Source organism: Photinus pyralis, unplaced genomic scaffold (genome assembly GCF_008802855.1).
Source record: "Photinus pyralis isolate 1611_PpyrPB1 unplaced genomic scaffold, Ppyr1.3 Ppyr1.4_LG2, whole genome shotgun sequence".
Taxonomy (NCBI): Eukaryota; Metazoa; Arthropoda; class Insecta; order Coleoptera; family Lampyridae; genus Photinus; species Photinus pyralis.
In genome coordinates, this window is record NW_022170403.1 from 49,550,099 (window position 1) to 49,573,250 (window position 23,152).

General features: G+C 35.1%; 1 protein-coding gene across 2 annotated transcripts; it reads left to right on the forward strand.

The window, feature by feature from the left end:
• The first annotated feature begins 754 nt into the window (after positions 1 to 754).
• On the forward strand, positions 755 to 21,850 carry LOC116163188. 2 transcript variants are annotated; one of them, XM_031477037.1, is made up of 11 exons: positions 1,101 to 1,118; positions 1,535 to 1,586; positions 3,731 to 3,843; positions 3,897 to 4,662; positions 7,310 to 7,509; positions 7,566 to 7,704; positions 13,216 to 13,440; positions 14,029 to 14,130; positions 14,930 to 16,346; positions 20,525 to 20,720; positions 21,512 to 21,850. In XM_031477037.1, exons 2-11 carry the CDS (start codon positions 1,584 to 1,586, stop codon positions 21,669 to 21,671), a joined length of 3,321 nt encoding a protein of 1,106 aa, XP_031332897.1. In that variant the 5' UTR covers positions 1,101 to 1,118; positions 1,535 to 1,583; the 3' UTR covers positions 21,672 to 21,850. The 2 variants fall into 2 exon arrangements, with proteins under 2 accessions (XP_031332896.1, XP_031332897.1); XM_031477036.1 differs by lacking the exon at positions 1,535 to 1,586 and having other exon boundaries at positions 755 to 1,118.
• The last annotated feature ends 1,302 nt before the right edge of the window (positions 21,851 to 23,152 follow it).

Sequence of the window (23,152 nt, forward strand, 5' to 3'; positions counted from 1 at the left end):
GCAATGCAAGAGCAATGCAAGTTAGAGATACGTTACTGCGCATGTTCATACGCAATTCAGGTGCAAGAAAAATAAATAGAGAAAGTTCTATTTCACTTGCAAGTTTGGCGCAAGTTCTAGTAACTTTTCTAGTAATTTTGTCAATACCACAATTTATTTGGTTTCGCGTGTGTTATTTTGTGTGTTTTTTTTAATAGCAAGCGCCACCACATAACAAGCTGTAGCCAGCTTAATTTCCTTTTGTTTGCTCATACCTAATGGTCAAGAATAACCTTCGGTGTATGTAAACAAACTGAAAAGTTTCAATTTTTGAAAAATATGTTGTCAGTACTACAACACTTTTCTGAACTTGCACAAAAGTTGCAACACAATTGCATAAATGTAAAACCGTAATAAGCAATGCAAGGCAATTTTAGATTGCATAGCACAAGCCTTGCATTGCACTAAAATTGCCTAATGTAAAGCGGCTTAATTAATTTCCTGTCCCTTTCAACAAATGTCATCATGAATTGGTTAAGGTTATTATGAAGGTTAAGTGGAAGAACAGCCGGTGGTAGTCTCCGCCGCACTGAACTTCGCCTTGTAGAAGAATATTTTATTTCTGTTTTGTTTTTGGGGATAATTAAAGGCAATATTATTATTATTATTATGAACTACTAGTAGTTTGTAGTCGTTAATTTAGTTCAAAGTACCCAATATGCGGCTGCTTAGTCACAGATGTGATTCTGTTTTTACTTTTTAGCGCGAGCGCCATCACCATGCGCGTTCATTTTCATATTTTCAGCATTTCGGAAGAGATATTCGAATATGTACTACAAAATTTGTTCATTTCCAAATTATGTTTAGAAAGCTTTGCTAGTGTTTTGATATTCCACTTTTGACATTTAAGTTATCTATTACCTTATTTAGATTCAGTGGTGAAAGTTTTCCATTAACTGAGAAGGATGGAGGAGCTAAAGAAAATTTTGACCAGCTTATTAATATCTTCACCCTTAAAATTGACGGTAGCACTTCTGGATCGCGATTATGCGGAACAAATGGGAGAAAGGATACCATATCGAAGCCTCGGTTTTAACTCCTTAGAAAATTGCCTTCATTCGATGCCCGATGTTCTTAAGGTAAGATTTTAATTTTAATTTTAAACTTTTTGGTAACATAGATGTAGGGTATGGAATAATAACGTTACTTATCACTTTAAATGCAAGCAGGTTTCCTGAGTAGTTTAAAGCTAATCAGATCTTACATGTAACACGTTTATTTATTTACATATTTACAAGATTCTAAAGCTTCACAACTGTTCGGTGTTACTTTTAGAAAGATTTGTAACCATAATATCTTATAATTTAATTTGTAGGTCACAGTACTGAAACTGCATGTTTATTTTCCTATGTGGTTTCGTGCCAGCCACGGACCTGGGATAAGTATTCAAACATATACTATGAGTTTGATGAAATAACAATTGTAGCAAGGAAATTATTACCACATCAAGTAACTTAACGTTTAATACGAGGTTTAATAATTATTATTTTTTTAGTACAAGTTACTCTCAGGATAGCAATTTCTTCAGGATGTGAAAACAGATAATGGCGAGGATAATGGTATGAACTAATAAGATTAGTAGGTGTAAAGAATTCCCACATCTGAGGAATGTCTGAGGGGTTGAAATAATTATAAAAAATGAATATTCGTTTTTTATTACAATTCTGTTTTTTAGTTTCTATTTTATTTATTTCTATGGTTCATAATTCATTAATCAATCATATGCCGGTATTGCATTACATCAGACTTTCTCAATCTTATAACTTATATTTGGGGTGCATATAGTTTTGAATTGAAAACTATTTATATTATTTTTCTAAATTTCATTTTTCTCGAGAAGTAAGCATCATAGTGAAAAATGTCAATTACAAAAAAGATGTGTCTTGATGAGGTCTACAAAAAAGGCTTGTGCACTTTTTGCGTCGGGTTTAACACAAAGGCGCTAGAGGGCATTTTCTAAATGTTATACTATGGCCAAAGATAATTGCAATGACTATTAAAAGTAGTCGGAAAGTCAAGTCAGCAGTTACCTGACAACTAGTTTTATATGCTTTTGTGTTTAGAAATTTTTTTTGTGAAGACTTCTCATCCTTCATCTCTTTCAACTATAAAAAATCAAAAATATAATAATACTAGGGGTGCCGCGATTTTTGTTTAATAATTTTAGTGTGCCGCCAGACAAAAAAGTTTGAGAAACACTGCATTTGATCGCATGTTCAAACTTCTGGTTTAATCAGAAATCGATGTAACGTTTGTTTTTTAAAGGCAATTCCTGTTTTTGTAAGATATTTGAAAAAAGCAGTCAATTTTCTGTACGATAGCATGAAATGGGCATATGGTTGATATGCAAAAAATGGAGAAATTCGTGATTCAATATTTAGAAATTTATGAAATATAGCATGCTGTGTGCTGTCAGGGTGTGCGGTGCCTGTTGTATTACATGGGGAGATCATATCGTGCAAAAGTAAATCTTCAAAACGAAACAATGCACAAGTTATTGTAGATTTCTTCTGTGTGATATAGCACACGGCATGCTAGATTTCATAAGTTTTCTAAATATTGAATCACGAATTTCTTCATTTTTTTGTATATCAACCATATGTAAATTTCATGTTGTCGTACAGAAAATTGACTGCTCTTTTCCAATATCTTAAAAAAACATAGGCATTGCATTTAAAAAACGAAAGTTGAATTGATTTCCGCCTAAACCAGAAGTGACACCAGGAGTTTGAATATGCGATCGATCGTTATGTCACATAAAATTATATTTAACAAATTTTTTGTATCTCGTCAAATAACACGGACGAGGTGACCGTATTATCTCGAACGCGCTGTATATACAGTCTGTTTCAAATTAAGTCGGCACTATAAGTAGGTTAATTTATTATAATGACTGGGGATGAATGATTTTTGGTTACTTTATTTCGGACAGGTAAACTACAGAACAATAACTGTAAATAGGACTTACACTGGTGTTCAGCGCAATATGTCAGGAACGAATGCAGATTTTAAAATTCTTAAAATTGATATAAATATACGCTTGGGCCATATATTCTTTGAGAAAAAATGTTTAAATTAAATTAGTCACCACCAGGTGGCGCTACCTAACAATTCTTTTAAATGGATTATCCTACTTTTTATTAGATTTTTGGAATTTACAACAGATTTGTGATAACTTTATTTATAAGTTCTATGGTGGCGTCATGAGAATGCAGTTTCAGTAAACTAAAATTAATAAAAACTTATATTTGAATATGGTTACTTTATAAGCATACTTTAAGAACGTTTGTGTCAAGAAAGAATTTCGAATTTGGGTATAATTTCCATAGAGCATGAAATAGCTCAGTCACTAGATTATGAAGACCTCATACGAGATCAATAAAAGCAAGAAGAGTGATATTTAAAAAAATATTTAATATAGATTTTATTCTCCTTATTTTTGAAATCGGTTGTATTATAAATTATAAATTCATTTTTTTGTGATTTAAATCGTTTAAATGTGCTATATATTTTATTATTACATTTCCCAAAAAAAAGTAAAAAGGGTGCAATCAAACTACTTTGCACCAGCCGCCAAACAGGGTTGCTGCAGCACTGGCTAATACCAGTAATAACAACTATTTCTTAATTTACAAATTAATGTGTATTACAACTAAACTTTGATTTTAACAATATTATTTTAATTTTTAAGGTGACTGGGTATGGGCCAAATGCCATAGTTGACGTATATGTTACCCAGAAATCAGCGCATATTAATGATTTAGTAACCAGGCAAAGAGTAAATCCTCCCAAACGACGAGCAAGGTAAACGAACTTACCACCACGGACATTATTATAATGATTAATGTTTGATACAGATTTGGAGTCCCCAAACGCGCCCGACCTTTAAGAAGTAACAACGCATATTCCTATCAAAGCTCTAGGACACCGTCGCTAACCTTTCGACCCCCAACTTATTATCCAAGACAAAGAAATGAACTTGATACTTCAAACTCCTTCAAATCTAAAAATATTCTTCCACCCAGTGCCAGCGCATCGTCCACTTCCTCGGGCTCTCCACCTAATATTAATGCAGATATACAAATATCTGAAAAATCATTCAGCTCTACTGGAGCAATTCCAAAACTAAAAGTGATATCTCCTCCTCAAAGTAATAATGGATCCTTCGTTAACAGAAATCATTACTGGAGTGATTCAAGTGATGACGAGTCCGATAAAGAAAATGTACGTTTTACTAAATCAGTTACTATCGACAAAGCACCTCGCAAATCACCTGAACCAGAAAGTATTATTAATATCAATGTTCCTATGAATGTACAAATCAACTTAAATAAACTGATGTCCAAATATGAGGCAGGCATTTGGTGCAGGAACTTACCTAGCGTGTACAAGGAAATGTTTTCCAAGGAATTGGATTATGCAGAATATGGATATAGAGCGTTAATATTCTTATGTACGGATTTACCCGACATATTCATTTGCATTCGACCCAATAAAGGAGATCATAAACTCTTTTATAAACCAAAAGGATTACCTGAAGACTATGATAAGGACTTTAAAACACAACGTGTTTATGAGGAGGAGGATGATGATAAACCATCTGAATTTGAATTTAATTTGGATGTAAGTATTTGTAGACTACCTTAACAAATTCACAGTTTTGATTGTTTTTTTATGAGGGTTTTCTTTACATTTTGCATATTGTCAAAAAACAAGAAAATGGGAGATTTTAGGTGACTTATCCACAAGGACCAATACATTCAAATTAAGTAGTAAAGCAGTTCTTCAGTTGACATCTGCAAAATTGCTGCCCATGCATTGTAGTCTTATTCTTTGGGAATGTGGAGAAGTTGTTGGGACTTATATCAGGGCTATATAGTGGCTATGAACTTGACCATCCTTTTGGCGATGTGAGCACTCACATTTTCTTGGTGGAGGAGGGACCTTTTCTTCCTTTTGTCCGAGTTACCTCTTTCTCTCGGAGATACATGCTACTTGAGCCGGTTCTACACTGTGTTGCCTCAGTGAACATCTTGGGGAGTCTGACTTTCAGCTGAAGTTTGACTCTTACCCTCACCCACCATACTCATCTGGACTTTGTGACTCTGGCGGAGCACTAAATGGATCCATGTGAGGCCTCAGGTCCCATGGTTGGTGCACTTAGAGGGGCACTATCCTCTGTTATATGATCAGGTTTTCCCATGCAAGTCCCGAGAGTATTAAGAAAAATCATTTACCTGCTGCAGAGCTCCATACGGCTGGAGGGGTGTTTTTAAAACTGGAGTTCCACTGGGCTCCAAGTTCGTGTACTAAATACCGCACCTATCAATCAACCAGCCCGTCGGCGTAAGCTGTTCCATTTTGGGCTGAGGTTTTTTTAATGCTCTTGCTCCAGGCAATTAAGCAAAGACACCCCCCCCCATCCTCAGGTGCATGAGACATGACTACAGACGACCTGCTTATCCATTGGTTTCCGTCACGGTTGATTAACCTTATGTCTCATATGATCATTCAAAGGACCAGGGATTAAGCTGCGGTGAAATTGAGACATTGTTGAGGCAGGTTATCACATTTTTTGCGACAAAGAAAATCAAATGAAATTTATTGATTATATTTGAGCTTATTTCATATTGCTGAAGAAAAGCAACATACATTTAATAAATATCAAATGACACAAATGCTACAAGAAAATTACTTTTTTCTCCAACCACCTGAATAAGACGCTATTTTGTGACAGTGTTCGGTACCTAAAATTGACGTTTTGCGGATTAATCGCTTTCACCATGGCAACTGTACAAAAAGTGGATACTTTTGGTCCTAGTACCAAAAAGAAATTGACCTTGAAAGTTGGCCAATTAAAAAATTACAATCACGGAGATATGTCACATTGACATCGTTTTACATTGCAGGTTGTAAGATATTTCTATACGTACAAATCAAATATTTTTGCATATTCAATGCAAATAATGATGTTACCTATACGTATGTACATGTATTGAAAATAATTTACGTTCGCTATTTTTATTTAAACCATGTGTAACGTAATTTACATATTCCGTGAACGTAATTTTAATACGTATACAACCCGCCGTCGCGCGTAACGCCATCTACTTCAGACCCATTGCACTATTATCTGTCATTTTGAAATCAAAATTTGAAAAAGTTAATTGCAATTAATTTTAATTAAAAAACTGTATGGTAAGTTTTTTATTTCAATACAAAATATAACAATATTAATTGTGTATACAATAGAAATGACTGAAACTGATAGCGACATGGATTGCACTCCGCCAGAGATTATAGAAACGGCAGAACATGCTACCTCAAGATTTGCTCCCTACAAAGTCGCGAGAGGTGAGAAGTAAGAACGAAAGGTTATAAGTTAACTTAAAAACTAGAGTGGCATGACACGTGAGGACAAGAAAGCAGAAGTTCTTATACTAGTAGTGAAACTGTGACTGAATCTAAATTCGAATATAATTTGAAGTAAAGGGGGTTGGAGAAAAAATTTTATGTTTTATTCGTACAAAAAATGCGTTTTCGGGACTCGGAAGGTTGCTGGACTCCGCTAACGCGTCGTCCAGCAACTATCTTCCTCGTCCCGAAAACTGACATTTTTTGTACTAATGAAACAAATAACTATTGCTACAGTTCTCTAAGAGCCTATAGCATTTTTGCTCAAGGTAATTTTTTCCCAGCTTAAACCCTGTAAAGGGCCATCCCCCGATCCACCAGCTGGGAACGTTCCCGGTTTGGAGCCACCTTCCACATACAAGATGGATACCATGTTCATTACCACTTACATTACTGTATGTATTTTTGAACCGTTCCCACTTTTTCGACATCAGTTGCCAACTTTTGCTCTTCTGTCAACAGATGAGGTATCTAATGGGAGACCTATGTCTTTGAAATGCCTATCTTCTGGTATGTCATATGGCGTTCATCCTTACTCATCTGATGAACTGGATCAATATTTTGCTATACTACTGTTGTTCTGGTCTTGATTCGTCCCTAAGACCGGGGGGATCTGAATTGCTGTATCTACACGATTTAACTGTATCTAAATGAAACTGTATTTATGTCAAGAAGCTATTGACGTTAAGTTTGCGAGGCGCCCTCTAAATGCCTATCTATATGCAAAACGAAAATGACAATCCTCTTATGATTATCCTTGTGGATTAAATGTTCCAGGTAAATTAAAATGCTTCGCTGGTTGCATAACACACATAGCTTTATTGTTATAGAGAGAGTTTATAGAGATTTTTTTTAGCATTTATTAAGTAAAAAATTCGCATACCCAGATGATGTAATACAGATGTACGAAGAAATACCTCGACTTCTTCTACCGGATGACATACAAGAGGGTGATTTTGTAGATGTCGTTGTGGGTGAAATATATGATCCGAGCAAATTGTGGTTGCTATTCCACGAATACTATGATGCATTAAATAACCTTATGGATGAAATACAGTAAGGCGGTGCTTTCCAACTTTGGATTATATTATGTAGTAACATTATAATTTTAGAACTTTTTATACCAGCAATAATTATTACATACCAGAACACATGATAGTTGTCGATATGTATTGTGTTGCTGTTTATAATAGTGAGTACCACAGGGCGATTGTTGTGAACACTTTGGCGAATAATCCAAGCAAAGTGAAGGTAAGTTTTTTATAATTTGTGATCTGGAGTTTGAAGGAATTTAAATATGGTTCTCTCGCAATGCAAAAGCATTCGTGTGATATCGGACGATATCTCTCGACAGGGTGAAGCTACAAAAAAAAATTAAAATGCAAAATTGTTTGCTGTTCTACTGAAACATTTTACCAGTACAAGGTGCACCATAAATGTGGTATGAGACACTTTGTTATTTTAAACGGAACACACTTGCACTTACTTTAGGGTCCTTCAAAAATTTGGCAATATTCTAGACTGCGTTTGCAAATACTGTACACAAAACCACAAACTTCATCTTAAATTGTTCACTCAGCCGCAAACTTTCTTTTTTACAACACATATCTCTGCGATTTCTTATTTAAAATCAACGGAAGCAATTTACATTTTAACTAAGAAAAACATTTGCTTAGTCCGTTGTCCGGTGATCATTATTGTATGTGTTGTATATCTTGTGCATATGTCTATCGCTGGGTGCAATGGCAAACGGTCACTAAATCACTAAATCAAAATTTAAACTTAGAATTTTTTAATCTCTCCTCGTACACATCCGGCATTTGCTACCTTAATCATAACATTGATTTAAAATTTCTCATTTTGAGAGAATCGATGGCTTTGATCAGCTTCCGAAAATTCCAAAGAATTTACTACACAAATTTTGATTAACACCACGAATAGAAAAATCTGACAAGAGAACTCTATCTGGGTCTGGATTTGAATAAACCCACAGTTAATTGACAATTTTAAAACACATGAAGGAATTAAAACAAAATCCCCGAAGGAAAGTGTAACAGCTGGTCGCTTTAAGCTTCAAAAATTGTTTTGATTTTACAAAATTGGCCAGTATAGGAAATTTTATACGTGTACCGCTTCATAATAAAAAGAACAGAACTAATTTTCTAGAAAATAAAGAGCGTTAAACTTTACCTTGCCAGTTGCCGGTTCTAAAAACCATCGCGATGGGGAATGAGAGGAGTATTTTCTGCTATCCCTTTGCATGTATAAAAACAGAGTGATCGATTGGTTTACGTTGGGTCCGTTTCGTATTTGGTATTCGGCGAGTGTAAAAATCTGGTGGGAGAGCGGAATTCTTACTTCAAACCTTTGAAGAAAATCTATGCATGTCGAGAGCACTGCATTTTTCGATCGCGTATTAAATTCTTAACATGACCTTTCTAGGCAAACCTACGTATCGTAATCCCGGAAGATTTATAGACTGCGAAAAACGAAATTCTTCGCCAAGCTTTCAATGCGAATATTGTGTATACTACTTTTGAGATCGCCTAAAATTTCATTGTCAATTGAAAGTTCGAACTGACATATACAGGGTGGTGACTTGCGTAACGCAGCATAGGTATTTCAATGTAAAATTCATAACATGCGATTATTGGCTCCCCAAATTATTTTAGAGCAAAAATGTATTAAAGTTTTTTGTCGAAAAAATTTTTTTACGCCAATCAACCGTATTAGTTTTTAATTTTTTTTCATATAAAGACTGAAAATTGGAAAAATAAAACTGGCATCTTTTTCAATAATCTGCGATGCCATGGAATTTTCTAAAACAAAAAGATATCCAGTTATCAATTAGCAGCAGTTCGAAATAGATTTTATGATCGACTTGGTTACTGTCTTGCAGTTAATGGTGACTGATAATAATAATGACATTTATTGAGCACACATTATACAAAGAACAGATATTATACATTACATTACATAATGGGTGACTCAATAGGGCGAAGTTCAGACTGGAATAAACCATGTTATTCCGTCTGCTCTACCACTCAACCCCCTACATATGAAATTAACAACAAGAGACCAAGACATAAAAAAACCTAGCAAGAAAAAACTATATGATAATAAAAACCATTCAGTATGAAGGCACAAAGGAAAACCTAAAAAAAATGTAAAAAAAAAAAAAATTATAGCAATAATGATGTTAACGATGGATGCTGTCTTGCAAGGAGTATGAGGCGCAAGCGTTTTTTAAAAAGGCTTTCAGATAAATGTTTTAAATGAGATGGTAATTCATTACACGTCTTTGCAATATTGTAACTGAAGGAGCGTTTAAATAGTGACGTTTTGTGAGTAGGTATAGTTATAAAAAACCGATCTCCAACATTGACATTATGGACGTCAGCTCTGTATGTTACCTTTTCAAATAAATATGACGGAGTTTTGGTTTGAAGTATGCCATTATTCGAACATTTATTGTAAATTGTTATATTAGGAAACCGTTTTTAGTAATTTGGTCTTTCTTTATGTTGAATTCGCTGTTCTAAATATAATACTTTTTGATAGGATTTGATTTGTTTTATAGCAGACATTTCATGGCATGACGGATATTGACGTAGTTTTTGTATTATAAAATTCCATGGCATCACAGATTATTGAAAAAGATGGGGGTTTTATTTTTCCAATTTTCCGTCTTTATTATGCAAAAAATTGAAAACTATACTGTATTCATTTTAAGAAGGTAGCGGTAAAAAACATAGGGAAGATTTGACCTTCAGTGTGATTGGTTAAAACACAAGTCAGTATTACGCTGAAACATAAAACGAGTGGCGAATTTTGCAAGCTGGTAGTTTCTGTTGGCATCTAAACTATTGAAGTGTCATTAACTGTTAATGTCAAAGATTGATTTGTGTTTGCAGTGCTAGATATTTCTACTTTACAATAATTTGGTGCCGTTTTATATTTTTCCTGTGTGTGCTTATCTTCAAACCCAGCGCCATCTACTACCTTCTTATAATGAATGAAGTATAATACGGTTGATTGACGTAAAAAAAATTTCCCTACAAAAAACCTTAATACATTTTTGCTCTAAAATAATTTGGGGAGCCAATAATCGCATGTTATGAATTTTACATTGAAATCCCTATGATGCGTTACGCAAGTCACCACCCTGTATAAAAGAATCGTTAGCCACACAACTGAAGATTTGTGCCGCCATTTTCGCTGAATTTATTGTCGTGCGTATTTTATAATGTTGTGTAAACTGCAAGGGGGTCTCGTTTCTCTAGGGTGAAATTTGCCGACGATGAGAGGGAGCCGCCCTGTAGTTGAAAATGTATGTGCTGTAAACGTACTTTAGATTTATGGGTTCATAGCTCTCCGTTCATACGTTTCCGTTTGTCGGTTAGCCAATCAGCCAATAAATTTTTAAATCATATGTCGTCCATTTATGACTGAAAAGTTGGTTGAAGTTGAACATTTACGTTTCCGATGGTCCGTTTTTTCACAAGAGTAAGGTTATGTTTGTTATATTGCTGACGTTTAAGAGCAAATTCGACAGTGTTCGCCTATTACTTTCTATATTTTTTATGAAGTTTTCTATTGTTTTTTGCCGATGAGGTAATTTACAGGGACGTAATAAGAAGAACAGGCCATTCTGAAAAAAGGTACAATACATATTGTATGAAGACGGGTGAGTATAAATATACTTCTGTTTCTTGTGGAATTATGACATCGCCTGTAGATGTGTCTCGTTTAGACGATCTGTCCACCCTTTGAGAATACCCTCCTCCAACACTCCCTTCTGCAGAAATATTTCCACTGAAAGTTTTGACTTTCATCTAGATGTTCCACTCGCCCTTTATGAGTAACCTCTTCCGACAAGATATTCGCTTGTACTTCACCAATAGATATGTCTCAACCAGGCCCTTCATTCTTCCTTTGTGAGTACTGTCCTCCAACAATCCGCTCTTGAGATATAAGGAATTAAACTGATCACAATAAGGGGTCGAGAAGGAGAACTGTGGTTAGTAGAAATTATAGTTCGGAAAGAACAGTTCCTTTGTTGAAACATTAGAATACCGTGAAAGATAAAATCCATTTCTACCCTCCCTCCCCCTTTCCCCCATCACCCGCTGATCTTGAAAAGGAGTCGCGCAGGAAAGTTATAGTTTGCACAAACCAATTCATTTCAATGAGGCCTTTTACTAGAATACCATGAAGGGTACAGCGTGTCCCCCCTCCCCCCATTTTCAACTGCTTTATTTGGCACCACTACTTACTTCCGGAAACGGGGCTCCCCTTAAGACAGGTTTAAAGGCCGTCTGGCACACCTTTAGGGTATAGGGTTTAATTCTAAAAAAATGGCGTAATAATTTTTATTATAGCGGACAAGATTTCAAAACGAAAAGTACAATATTATTGGGTATTACTAGAGGTTCCACATATAGGCAGTGGCGTAGCGAGGGGGGCGGTCCGCCCCGGGCTCGAAAGCTGAGGGGGCCCAATCCGCCCCTACTATGTAAGTAGTAAATGTATAATAGGTAATAAAAAAATATAAAAAAATGAATTGAATTTCATGATTCAAGCCTATACCTAGGTAAGTATGGTTTTGGCAAGTTTTCGTGAACGGTGAACGTCTGATACGGTCAATACCCCTACACACTACAACAACAGCGCTAGCGCTACTGTTATTGCCTTGCCTGTAGTCGTAGAATTTGCATCACTTAAAAGACGAAAACAATTTAAGATTTGAGAATTTGGTTAAAAAAAATACATAATTACATTTTGTTTGTCGTTTATTTTTGTTCTTTTCTGTGATACCATGACCAATCGACACCGCGAAAGAAAAATTGAGATGGGGGGGGGGGCAAGTGACTTCGGTCCGCCCCTCCTATTATTTTGAAACGCTACGCCACTGCATATAGGCTACCTCCAGGGCTCTAAAAGTAGTTCAAAACTGAAAAAATGGATCCGGGTGAACAAGACAAAACGCCCACAGTAGCACTTTTGTGGATTTAAAAAAATGAGCTACAAAGTTTTATCATTGTGGTAAAAATCATAATTTCAAGTATTGAATCAAATTGTTTACCTTATTGCATAGGTATTTAATAACATTGAAAGTGTTTCATAATTTAGCAGTTGGGAGGCAAGCTTTATGCATAAATTTAAAGTATGCGATTCAAGAAAATCTAAGCGACATCGTTTATACAAAAGCTAGACTAAGCTATTTGTGAATGCTTTCAGTTATTTATTAAAATTAGAGTAGTATCGAAGCTTTATTGTACGGACCTATAGGGGTCCTCTTAAAAGTTTATTTCCTAAAAATTTGTTTATTTACGTAATATTTTTCATTTAACGAGTGCTTGTTCGATTCAGTAGCCTACAGAGAACTGTATAAAGCAATAACTGTCCTGATACGTTATATTGTTCAAAAGTTATGTAAAAAATTAAAATGTCGCCTCCAGTCCAAAATATGCTCAGATTGACATAGCATAGATGATAATTCGTTCAACATTTTGGACATTTGCCTAAAAGAATTGACGTCTATCACAAAGTTTTAATTAGTATAAGATTTGTGGGAAATAAGAACCAATAAATTGCGCATGCGAAGGCAGCCTTTAATAGTGCAAAATGTCATTGAAGAATAAAACTAATGAATTTGGACGAAATAATGTTTTAGGTAAATAACCTAAATAAGTAGACTGATTGAAATATGTGATAGAAACAATGTGTGTTTTATATTTATATATTTCCTTATTGTTTTAGGTCTATTACTTAGATTATGGAACTGTGGGAGCAGTTGATTCCAATTCGTTAAAGTTTCTACATAGGAAATTTTGCAATTTGCCACAGCAAGCAGTTAGAGCCAGACTCTGTGGCATTCGTCCACCTATAGAGAAATCTCATTGGCCTCTTGAAACCTCAAATCGTTTGCTTGAACTGGTGCGCATGAAACCTTGTGTGGCTCACCTTTATCACGTCGACTTTGAGGTGAGTTTATACTTTATTAAACAGGTTCCCTTAAACAACAAATTCTTAAAATCACTTATTTGCAACTGTATCACAGTGTAAAATAAGAGAGGTGTATGGATTACCTAATCTTTGGTATAAACACAAAGTGAATTCAGTTATGATCCATGCAATGTAAAGGATAGTTTATACGGGATAGTAAATTTCTATAGTACTTCTGAGAGTAACTTGTGCTAGCGTTTACATACAGGGTGGTGCACGGTAAGTAGGAACATAGGGATTTAACATGGGAAATTAGTTTTATGCAAAAGCCTGCCCTCCTGTACATTTTACAGAAAAAACTGTAGAGTTTAAAGTTTCAAATTCAAAGATGCATACAAAACTGTTTTTTTGTGTTAAGCTTTTGGTATATCCGCAAATTTAAAAATAAATTTCACAAATCGAAATAGATTTAAAAAAAAGGTATAGTAATCAACTGTAGAACACTCAATTTCTCACAAAGAAAAAATTCCGCAATGGTATATAATTTTCTGTCTATCTGCCCTCGTTTATGTATAATATGTCAAGTACAAATTGTCACTTTTGGATAACACAACAATTTTATTTTAGAGACAAATTCTGCACGTCTTCTTGGCGGACACATCAGGTGATGAAGACATTTATCTCAATGACGCTTTGGTGAAGGAAGGGCATGCAGTTTTTAGCAATCAGGTAATTACATACGATGATGAATTACAAAATGGGGTCTCCTTGTCCAATAGTAACAGTATATTAAGTGAAGATTCAGATGATGATGCTATCTCTTGCAAATGTATTCTTGAAGCATTACGAAGGATTCCTAGTTCAAATGATTAGACAAAGTAATTTTAAATAGGATACATTTATAAGCAAGACATGTCTATTTTATTAACAATTGTATATATCTTATTTTTAATGATGTGGAATTTAATTTAAGTTAACCGGCCGATGTTTTCTTTTCTATGTCTGTGATTTAAAGTAGCATTTGCTTGATGGAAGAGACAACCAAAACATTTTCTGTGGTGTACAATGGCTGCTTTCTAAAGTGCCAAAATTTGCAATTCTTCTTTAATTGTTCAGCAAAACGTTGTACATAAATGCAGCTTCAATTGGAAAAAAATCTTTTAAAAAGATTAATAACAGCACTTCCGACGATCATTGGTTTTCAGCCTCCAACAGAACAATTTTTTCCATTTTGTGTCATTTACAGTAATTGGTTTCGTATGCAATAAGCTTGCCATATTAATTTGAAAGGCATTCGTGCTCATTGCATTGTTTTATAAAATTGTGTCGATAGCTGTTGTTTTACATTTTATTGTATTTTATTATGCCTAGTGTATGAGAAAAAATATGTTAATAAAGTTTTGATAAATAATCAGTAATTTATTAGTTTGTATTTATACTTAAGCCGATAACATCACTCTGATTGAACATATTTTTTCTCTTAATAGTGTGCAATATTTTCAGTCATACTGATGTTTTTGGCTTTCAGGAGCAGCAAAAAATCACGTTGGAACCTCGATCAACGCCATGGGTTAAAAATGTACACCTGTATCCGACATTTGAAGAAATCGAAATGAGTGCCGTTCCAAATGCTAGTGAAATGTGTCGGTTACTGAAGACAGGAACACCCATAGAATTTATTCATCCTCAATATTATGGCCAACGCAAGGCTGATGATAAAGTGCGTGATGAGGAGTTAGTTAAACTGGTAACGGATGAAGATGACTTTAACCAAGAAGGTGACCTTATAAGCTTTACTGATTATGAGGATGGATATCCGGACACAACTTCTAGTGTTAAATGTGATAAAAATTCTACAAGCAAAGAAATTGTTTCTGGCTGTGATGAAGCTGCTAACGGTAGAACAATACTGCAACCAACTGTTTCTAAGAAATTCTATGAAGAATCACTGACTACAAAAGGAGCATATGAACCTAAACTACTGAATCCAATTAAAATGGACCAAAAATTGTGTGATAATTTAACCTCATTTAATGGAAAAACAAATACTATAAGTGTCAGTGATGAATCAAAGTGTACAGAAAAAATACAGACAACTCCAGCGATAAGGCCACCTCCTGGTTTTGAGAGATTAGTGCCATCATCCTCATTTAATAACTCGTCACATTTTGGTGTAGATCATAGGAACAATACCTACGTGAACGTCACACAAACCACTAATCTGTCCTCCCAAATGGCTAATCTAAATTTAATCGGTTTATCATTGCAGCAGCTTTTGCCTCTCGCTTCACACAACATGTCTCAACCTCCTTCACATGTTCCACAACATACGTTTATGTTGCCTCAATTACAGCCCCACCTTATTCATCAAGTACAGCAATCGCCCTATGTTTCGTATCCAAACTATATACCACCACAACATGCGCCACCACAGTTTGGATACCCTTACGGGCAACCTACGAATGTGCAGTTTTATGGAAATTCCCAAAATCATATACCTCAAGTACATTGCTTCGAGAGAGTAAACCCAGTATACGCCAATCCAGAGAGGAACAAAATTATTTCAGTGATATGGAAAAAACTACATGGAAAGGTGGAGCTGCAACACAAACTTGTGCAATTTTTGACTGAACGACAGCATCTACCATCGTATCCACAATTAAAAGTGCCTTATGATTATCTTACTTCAGTTCTCTCCCGCAACCCGTTATCGATACTTACCGATAATCACAATAAAATTATTTATTACTTGGTGAGCAATCTTAGTGACATAGACATTCTTGAACTATTTAAAGTTATTGATTCGGAAGAGTGTCTATCTCGTGGATTCACGCAAATAAATTCCAACTCATCGGTGAAGTCAGAAAATTTAAAGAACAAAACATCCTACTCGACAGTCCAACAAGATAATTTGGTGAAGAAAAGGCATCTTATAATTAAAACAGGTTTGTACTTTTGCGAATAATTTCAGTTGCTATCTTGAAAATTCACATAAACAAACTCGAACATTTACATATGCTGTTTGAAAGTGTAGGTAGATTATCTATCATTTTTACTATTTCTTACGTTATGTAGGAAATTCGTCTTAAAAATCTTAACGTACAGCTGCCACCAGGTAGGTACTTTCAATCTTGCATCCAATCAACACATCACTCTGGTTTGTTGGTCTTTTTGAGGCTGCTGCAAGGCAGTGTATCTCTAAGCAGAGTAGCTGTCATTAAAGTTATCGATTACTTGAAGTAATTGTTACAGTTGGAGCAAGCTCCAGAAAACCAATGAGCACACCAAATATTAAATTCTCGATTAAAGTAATTATATGGTGTTCGAGAAATTTGCTGCCATAAAGCTACAATTATTAATTTACGTCTTATAGGAAAACTAGTTTATATCGGTTTCAGATTCAGAATTGTACCATGCCATAACAAAATTATTATTACTCTTACAATGCTTCTAAGTTGGATTAAAGGAATAGTAGTGTACAGTCGTTTCAAAAGCATGCTTTACATTTGTTTGTCCTAGCTGTCATACTCTTGCATAAACTACAATATAGGTACAAAGTTTCCATCAAATATTGTCATTGAACAGTTTTCAACTGATAGATAAGAAGTCGACAAGCAACTGCAATCTTGACTTACCCCATACGAGCAGAGCCACCGTTACTTTCATATTAAAACAGTGCCTATTTCACGGCATACAACCAGCCGATAAGGAAACCTTCTTCGGGACAAAAACCCTGGCATAACCCAATACACGAATTAAACTAGCAAAACAAAATCCACAAAACATTTCAAATTGTGTAAACAATAAACATCAGGTCACGAATTTCAAAATTCTAAGAACGTCATATTTTTTCCAAAAACATCAACGTGCATCGTTCCAGCTGGTTGTTGAACGTCGCAAGGGCGATAAACATTCGCTTAATTTTTTCGCTTTCTGTTTTTGTCCTGGTAAAAATCAAACTATAGTATAGCCTTTTTACCGAAGACACATTTTTGTCAGATCTCTCCATGAATTTCAAAACACCGCAGGCGCCGTTCACCGGACATTTTGCCGATTTCAAATCTTGAGGTTGATATTTGAGTAAACCTGAAATCATCAGTTACAAAAATACCATCTTCATGTCAATCATGTTCCAAATTAATATTTAGTGGCGAAACTTCACTTCTCTGTGCCACCAATCCAAAATAATTTTGTTGGTATACTCTACAGTGCATTTCCACATATAAGGCTGGTCGTCCACTGAAAGCGAAAACAAGCGGCTTCAAGCTTACGCGACACGAGCGCCAACACGCGACTACGCGCGGCAGATCCTAAATATTGTATTTTAATGTAACCTCGTCCACTGAAAGAAAGTATGGGCGGGCGGCTATGAGCGTAAACGTGCGCGCGCTACAATTCCGAGCGGAATGGGATTTACGCTCGTAGCCGCTTGACGCATCTGTCGGCAAAAAAATCTGCTGAAAAAGAAAGTTCCAAGAAAGGAGTTGAAACAAAGAAATCTTCTGAGAAGAAGGTGAACAATGCAATGAATCATGGTGATGCTTCAAAAACAAATCAGGGGAAGGGAAAGAAACTGATAAAGCAAATTTCGAACACTGCACCTGTTGTACCGGTCGAAATGGGCCATCAATCGTCTACAGCCACCAGCGGAAAACGCAAGAAAATAACATTAATAAAGAATAGAGCGGAAAGGCTAATAACTGTGATGAAGAATTCTTGGAAATAGAAAGAGAAAAATTGCAGTTGTTTTCTGAGAGTATAGCGATGAAGCGATGAGTTTTTGAAGCTCACTACCGCATTTGAAAAACCGACAGCTAAGTGTACGGAACAAAATTCAACAAGTGCTGATCGACGAAGAAGAACGTCATTGTTCCATCCAGCATACATCTGTTTCCTATCCATCCCCATCTAACGTCGCCTACCCGTCATCTCATTCGTCTTGGATGTCAGGTTAGAGAACTAGACCTTATTCTGATAGAAGAACCCACTATCCTGGACTCCAGAAGAGACATTACATGCTACTCCACTATCGTTCCGCTGGAACAGACTGCCCCAACCCAACAACCACAATCTTTGTTGACTTTGCAAAATGTGAATGATCCTGGAAAGTCAGCCCGATGGTTCAAACCGTCATGATGATCTACTAAGGCACCCTTTTGTTACGTCACAATAATAAAATTCCTAATTATATATAATGAAAATGACTTTTCCTTCAGGTGATATAGTTTCTCTGAAGTTAGACTCTTTCCTGATAATTGCTTTTTATAGAATTCAAGATTTATAAATAGGTCTACGGACCCATTCGGTAGTCATCAAAAAACTTCGGAGAGTCGTTTTCTAATTCGCGATGGAGATGATTGAATTCGCCGAGACGCGCCTTCTTTTCCAGTATAGGGTTTACCCAATACAATCTTCTTTTTTGAACTCTTCCGCCTTCTTTAAGGAGTTTCTAAAAAATACCCGTCTTCTGCATCCAGTTCAATCTTTAATCGCAAAAAGGGACAATTACTATTCAACGTCGCGCGTCGCTACTACTGTCAATGAAACAGCTTGCAATGGACGACCCTTGTCGCACAAGATCGCTTATCTTATAGCCGCTTGTTGTCGCTCGTATCGCGTAAGCTCGAAGCCGCTTGTTTTCGCTTCCAGTGGACGACCAGCCTAAGGTGTAACTGAATCAATGGCTTAGTTGCCACATATCTAAACACGTTTCTCCCCAGAGTGGTGGTTACACTGTTGTTTGTAAATTCTACATACATATATTTTTGATGGGATTGAAAACGCAATGGTAAGGAGGCAACCGTAGTACCACATGTCCATTTGGCATTTTCTAATGCCATCTCATCAGCCTCATACTGTTTTGAAGGTTTGTTCCTGAAATAACAAACTTTTAGTCTCGAATCTAATAGTATTACTACAAATAAACCATTCTGCATGGACTTTAGCGATGGTTCTAAATTTGGTAGTAAATTATCCCCAAACCACTAAAAAAAACTGTCATCTTCCCATGTCTTGCATATTGTTCCATTTTCAAATACCCACGTTTCATCCAAAAAGACACATTGGCATCTAGTCTCAGAATTCATACGTTTGTACATATGCATCTAAAAAATGGACTCATGATGGTGCTATATATTGGGTAACTCTTAAACCTTTTGTTTCTGTCTCTTATTAAAGCATAAGGTGTTTTAAAATACTAATGTAAACTGGTTATATCTACACAAATATGTCAAATGTAATATTATATGTGACATTACGATCTATCTGATCCGGCATCATTTCCGGTTTAACCGTCACCAATGTTTAGTTGGCGCCTTCGGCATAGAAAAAGCGTTTTTAAAGAACGTTATAATTGCAAGCCTTATTCTCAATTAGGTGAATTTGAGCTTGTAAAAAATCCTTTCGTAAAGACTTGAGGGCTTTGGGAAGAAGCATTTTTATTTGCATAGCTCTGTAATACTGAATACGTTTATAAAAGTTTTAATTCTGGAGCACATAATTTACGTGGGTTTATTACAATTTGCATTACAATTACAGTAAAAAAAATTATCAAATATAAACATTGTAAAAGTATTGTGAAAAGAATAGGACCTTCTTACAGTTCACACTTCGCAGTTGTCACTTGTTGGACTACACCTACCCTTGCTTCACCTTCAGGTGGCACTATTTGTACGTCCACGACAACACCAGAAATGTTTGTTGCGTGAGGGAATTCATTTATACCTTTCTTATGTTCTGAAAGGTAAGATGGGTCTGTAACCTCACTTTTGGTCTTACATGAGAATAAGGATAAATTAATATATTGAAGTCAAAATTGATAACATCTTGAAACAGAGCCCCTAAAAATCCACAAAAAATTTCGAACATAAAAATTAAGACAGACTTTGAAAATAAAAATTAAACAGTTTTGATTAGAAATATGATTCATGCCATTAATTTCACAATTAAATATCAATGCCATTTTTACCTAATGTGATCATTTGTTCTTGGCATTCCATAATTTTATCCTTCTGGGTAGCCCGATGTTTCCTGGGAAAAACTTGTGCAAGTGCACAATTCAAATAACTTAACAATTGAAATAATTTGCTCATTCCAATGATTATTGTAAGGGTTATAATTTTAGACTTGAACCAGTTTCCATTTCACATCATCTGGTACCGTCAAGAGCCGCATGTATGTGTTAAGGAACTATTAGGATTTTTGAAGCTGGACATACCAATTGAAGATGTTAGAAAAGCAATACTTATGGCCGATGAAGAACTCACAATTAGCGTATTGCCATTAAACAGTAACATGGAAATATACAACAGTCTAACAAGGTAAGTTTGTAACGGTCATATAAGTATGTGATAAGATTCGCTATAATTATAATCGACCAATTTTTTCAATTTATTTAAAAATCTCGCATTTTAAAGAAGAACTAAATTGGGCATTTAGAGTTTTGGAACATGCACGAATTTTTGTAAGGAATGATTTTTTCTTGAATGATGAAAAAATGGTCAATAACTATAGTGATCTCATCTTGGATGTCCCTGTATAGCTCTTCATATTTAATAATAATATTGCCTTTTATTATTCAAAAAAAAAACAAAGATTTATGCCAAAGCATCCCTGCAAAATGCTGCAGTCTGCTCTTTCGCTTAACCCCATTTAGGTGTCTAAAAACAAATGTTTTGCTTAGGAGCTATAGTCCTAACAGTCCCAAAAATTTGTATTTGTTCAGAATCATAGATGGAATGGCTTTCGAATATGCCGCTTTCTAATTTTTGTACAGTTGCTATCATAAGATGGCACACTTTTATACAGTAGTGCGAAAAATTTGATTTCTGGTCATACAAAAAACCTATCAGACAGTTTTTCCCTTTTTTTAAGTGCATTTTGGGATCAGAATTATAAAAAAATGTTTGCAAACTTGGCAAAAACGTAAGCCCTTGGTTACATCCTTCTGTTAATGACATAGGTCTCAAAGAAAACATTTTAAATCGTATTATTTGAAAAAAAAGTGTTTTTGGTCCTCTATATGAGTATGACCATAGTAGATCCTGTACCTATTTATTGAACTAAATGCGAATCTTTGTTTATATTACCTTTAACTAACATTTTATTATAGGTACAACATAAAGGTGGATAAGAACATTATATTGCACATCATACCAGCTTCTTCTGTTGCGAAAATAGCAGCTATTCTCAAACCAAACGCTGGACAAGTTCAGTTTGAAGAGTTTTTAAAAAAAGTGGACGCTAATAGTGACTTATGGTTTAGTGTGTAAATTATAAAAGACGTACGCCAAATTGTTATGCCAGAAACGAGTTTTAGTTGAATATAGAAGTTCTTAACCTATGGATTGTAAAAATGTTATGTTAACTATTTTTTAATGTCTCAGTATTGATTAGGTTTTCATTATGAAAGATATTAATTATTTTTTAATTAAACGTGATTTATTCATAAGATAAATTCTTGTACTGTATAATCATTTTTATTTTACACAAAATTATCCTATAGATTTAGTTCTGGAACCTATTAGCGCTCACGTGAGTTAACTGCATAAGTCATAAAACTCCATTGTGCCTATACACATTTTCTTTATCTTCTTCGGAACATGCATCTTCCTTATTGAACATTTTAATTTTCTTTTGTGTTGTTGCTTGTAGCACAATATGGCGCTCCTGTTAATATGGTAGTTTTTTTGTGATACCAAATAGGACCTGGGGCTGTATCTTCAGTTGGCCCTCAGAAGTGACTTGGCACATTCTTAAATGGGGTATCAAATATCATTGTCAGTTAAATGACTTGCCACCTTCTTATCAGAAACTTCAAAGTAGGTAGGTATGTTTAGATTTTATGTGTAGTAATTTAGCATCATCACTAAACAAACACTGATGGAATCTGTGGTAAATAAATCAGTTTTTCAAATGCAAACTGCAGTTAGTAATAATAATAATAGGACACAAAATATTAATATACCTACTCGTAACAAGAAGAAACCCGAAAAAAACATGATAGTATCCAAACGGGGAAGTTCGGGTGTCGAAACTGCTCTTCCACTTAACCGTTTAACGTTATTGACACAATCTTATTTATAAGGCATGCCTGAATATACAATGAGCATGGAAACAAAGGATGTAGTATAGTACGAAAGATATAAATAAACAATAATTTCATACTAAAGTTAACAATCACAAATTATTAGCTGTATATATTACTAATTATTAGTTGTATATATTATTTTATCAAACAGTAGTATCAATTATATGTAAGGATAGGAAACTAGAAAGCATCCATCATCATAACAAATAGTGGTACCAACTTAGCTGTAAACCATTGGTATTACAAATTCTCCTACAAAAAGCACTAGAGATGCATTGAAAATAGAACATGTTCTAAGTGCTTGCAACTTGATGCGCAACAAGTTGCATACAGTGATTTTCGTCCTATATCGTTGCTGTCACCGTTTGTGAAAATACTGGAGAAAATACTTGTTTGCCAATTCACAAGGTATTTGGAAAATTTCCGCATTATACCGGCCTATCAATCAGCTTACAGGAAGAAATATAGTACTAATACTGCTCTCCTAAAAGTTATTAATGACATCGCACATAATTATGACAAATCCCTTTGTACTGTCTTAATCTTACTAGACCAAAGTAAAGCGTTTGATTTGGTTAATCATGAGCTGCTTATTGCTAAATTAAAGTACTTAGGTTGCGATAACAACAGTTTAACTGGCAGATCTCAAAGAGTGAGATTGTC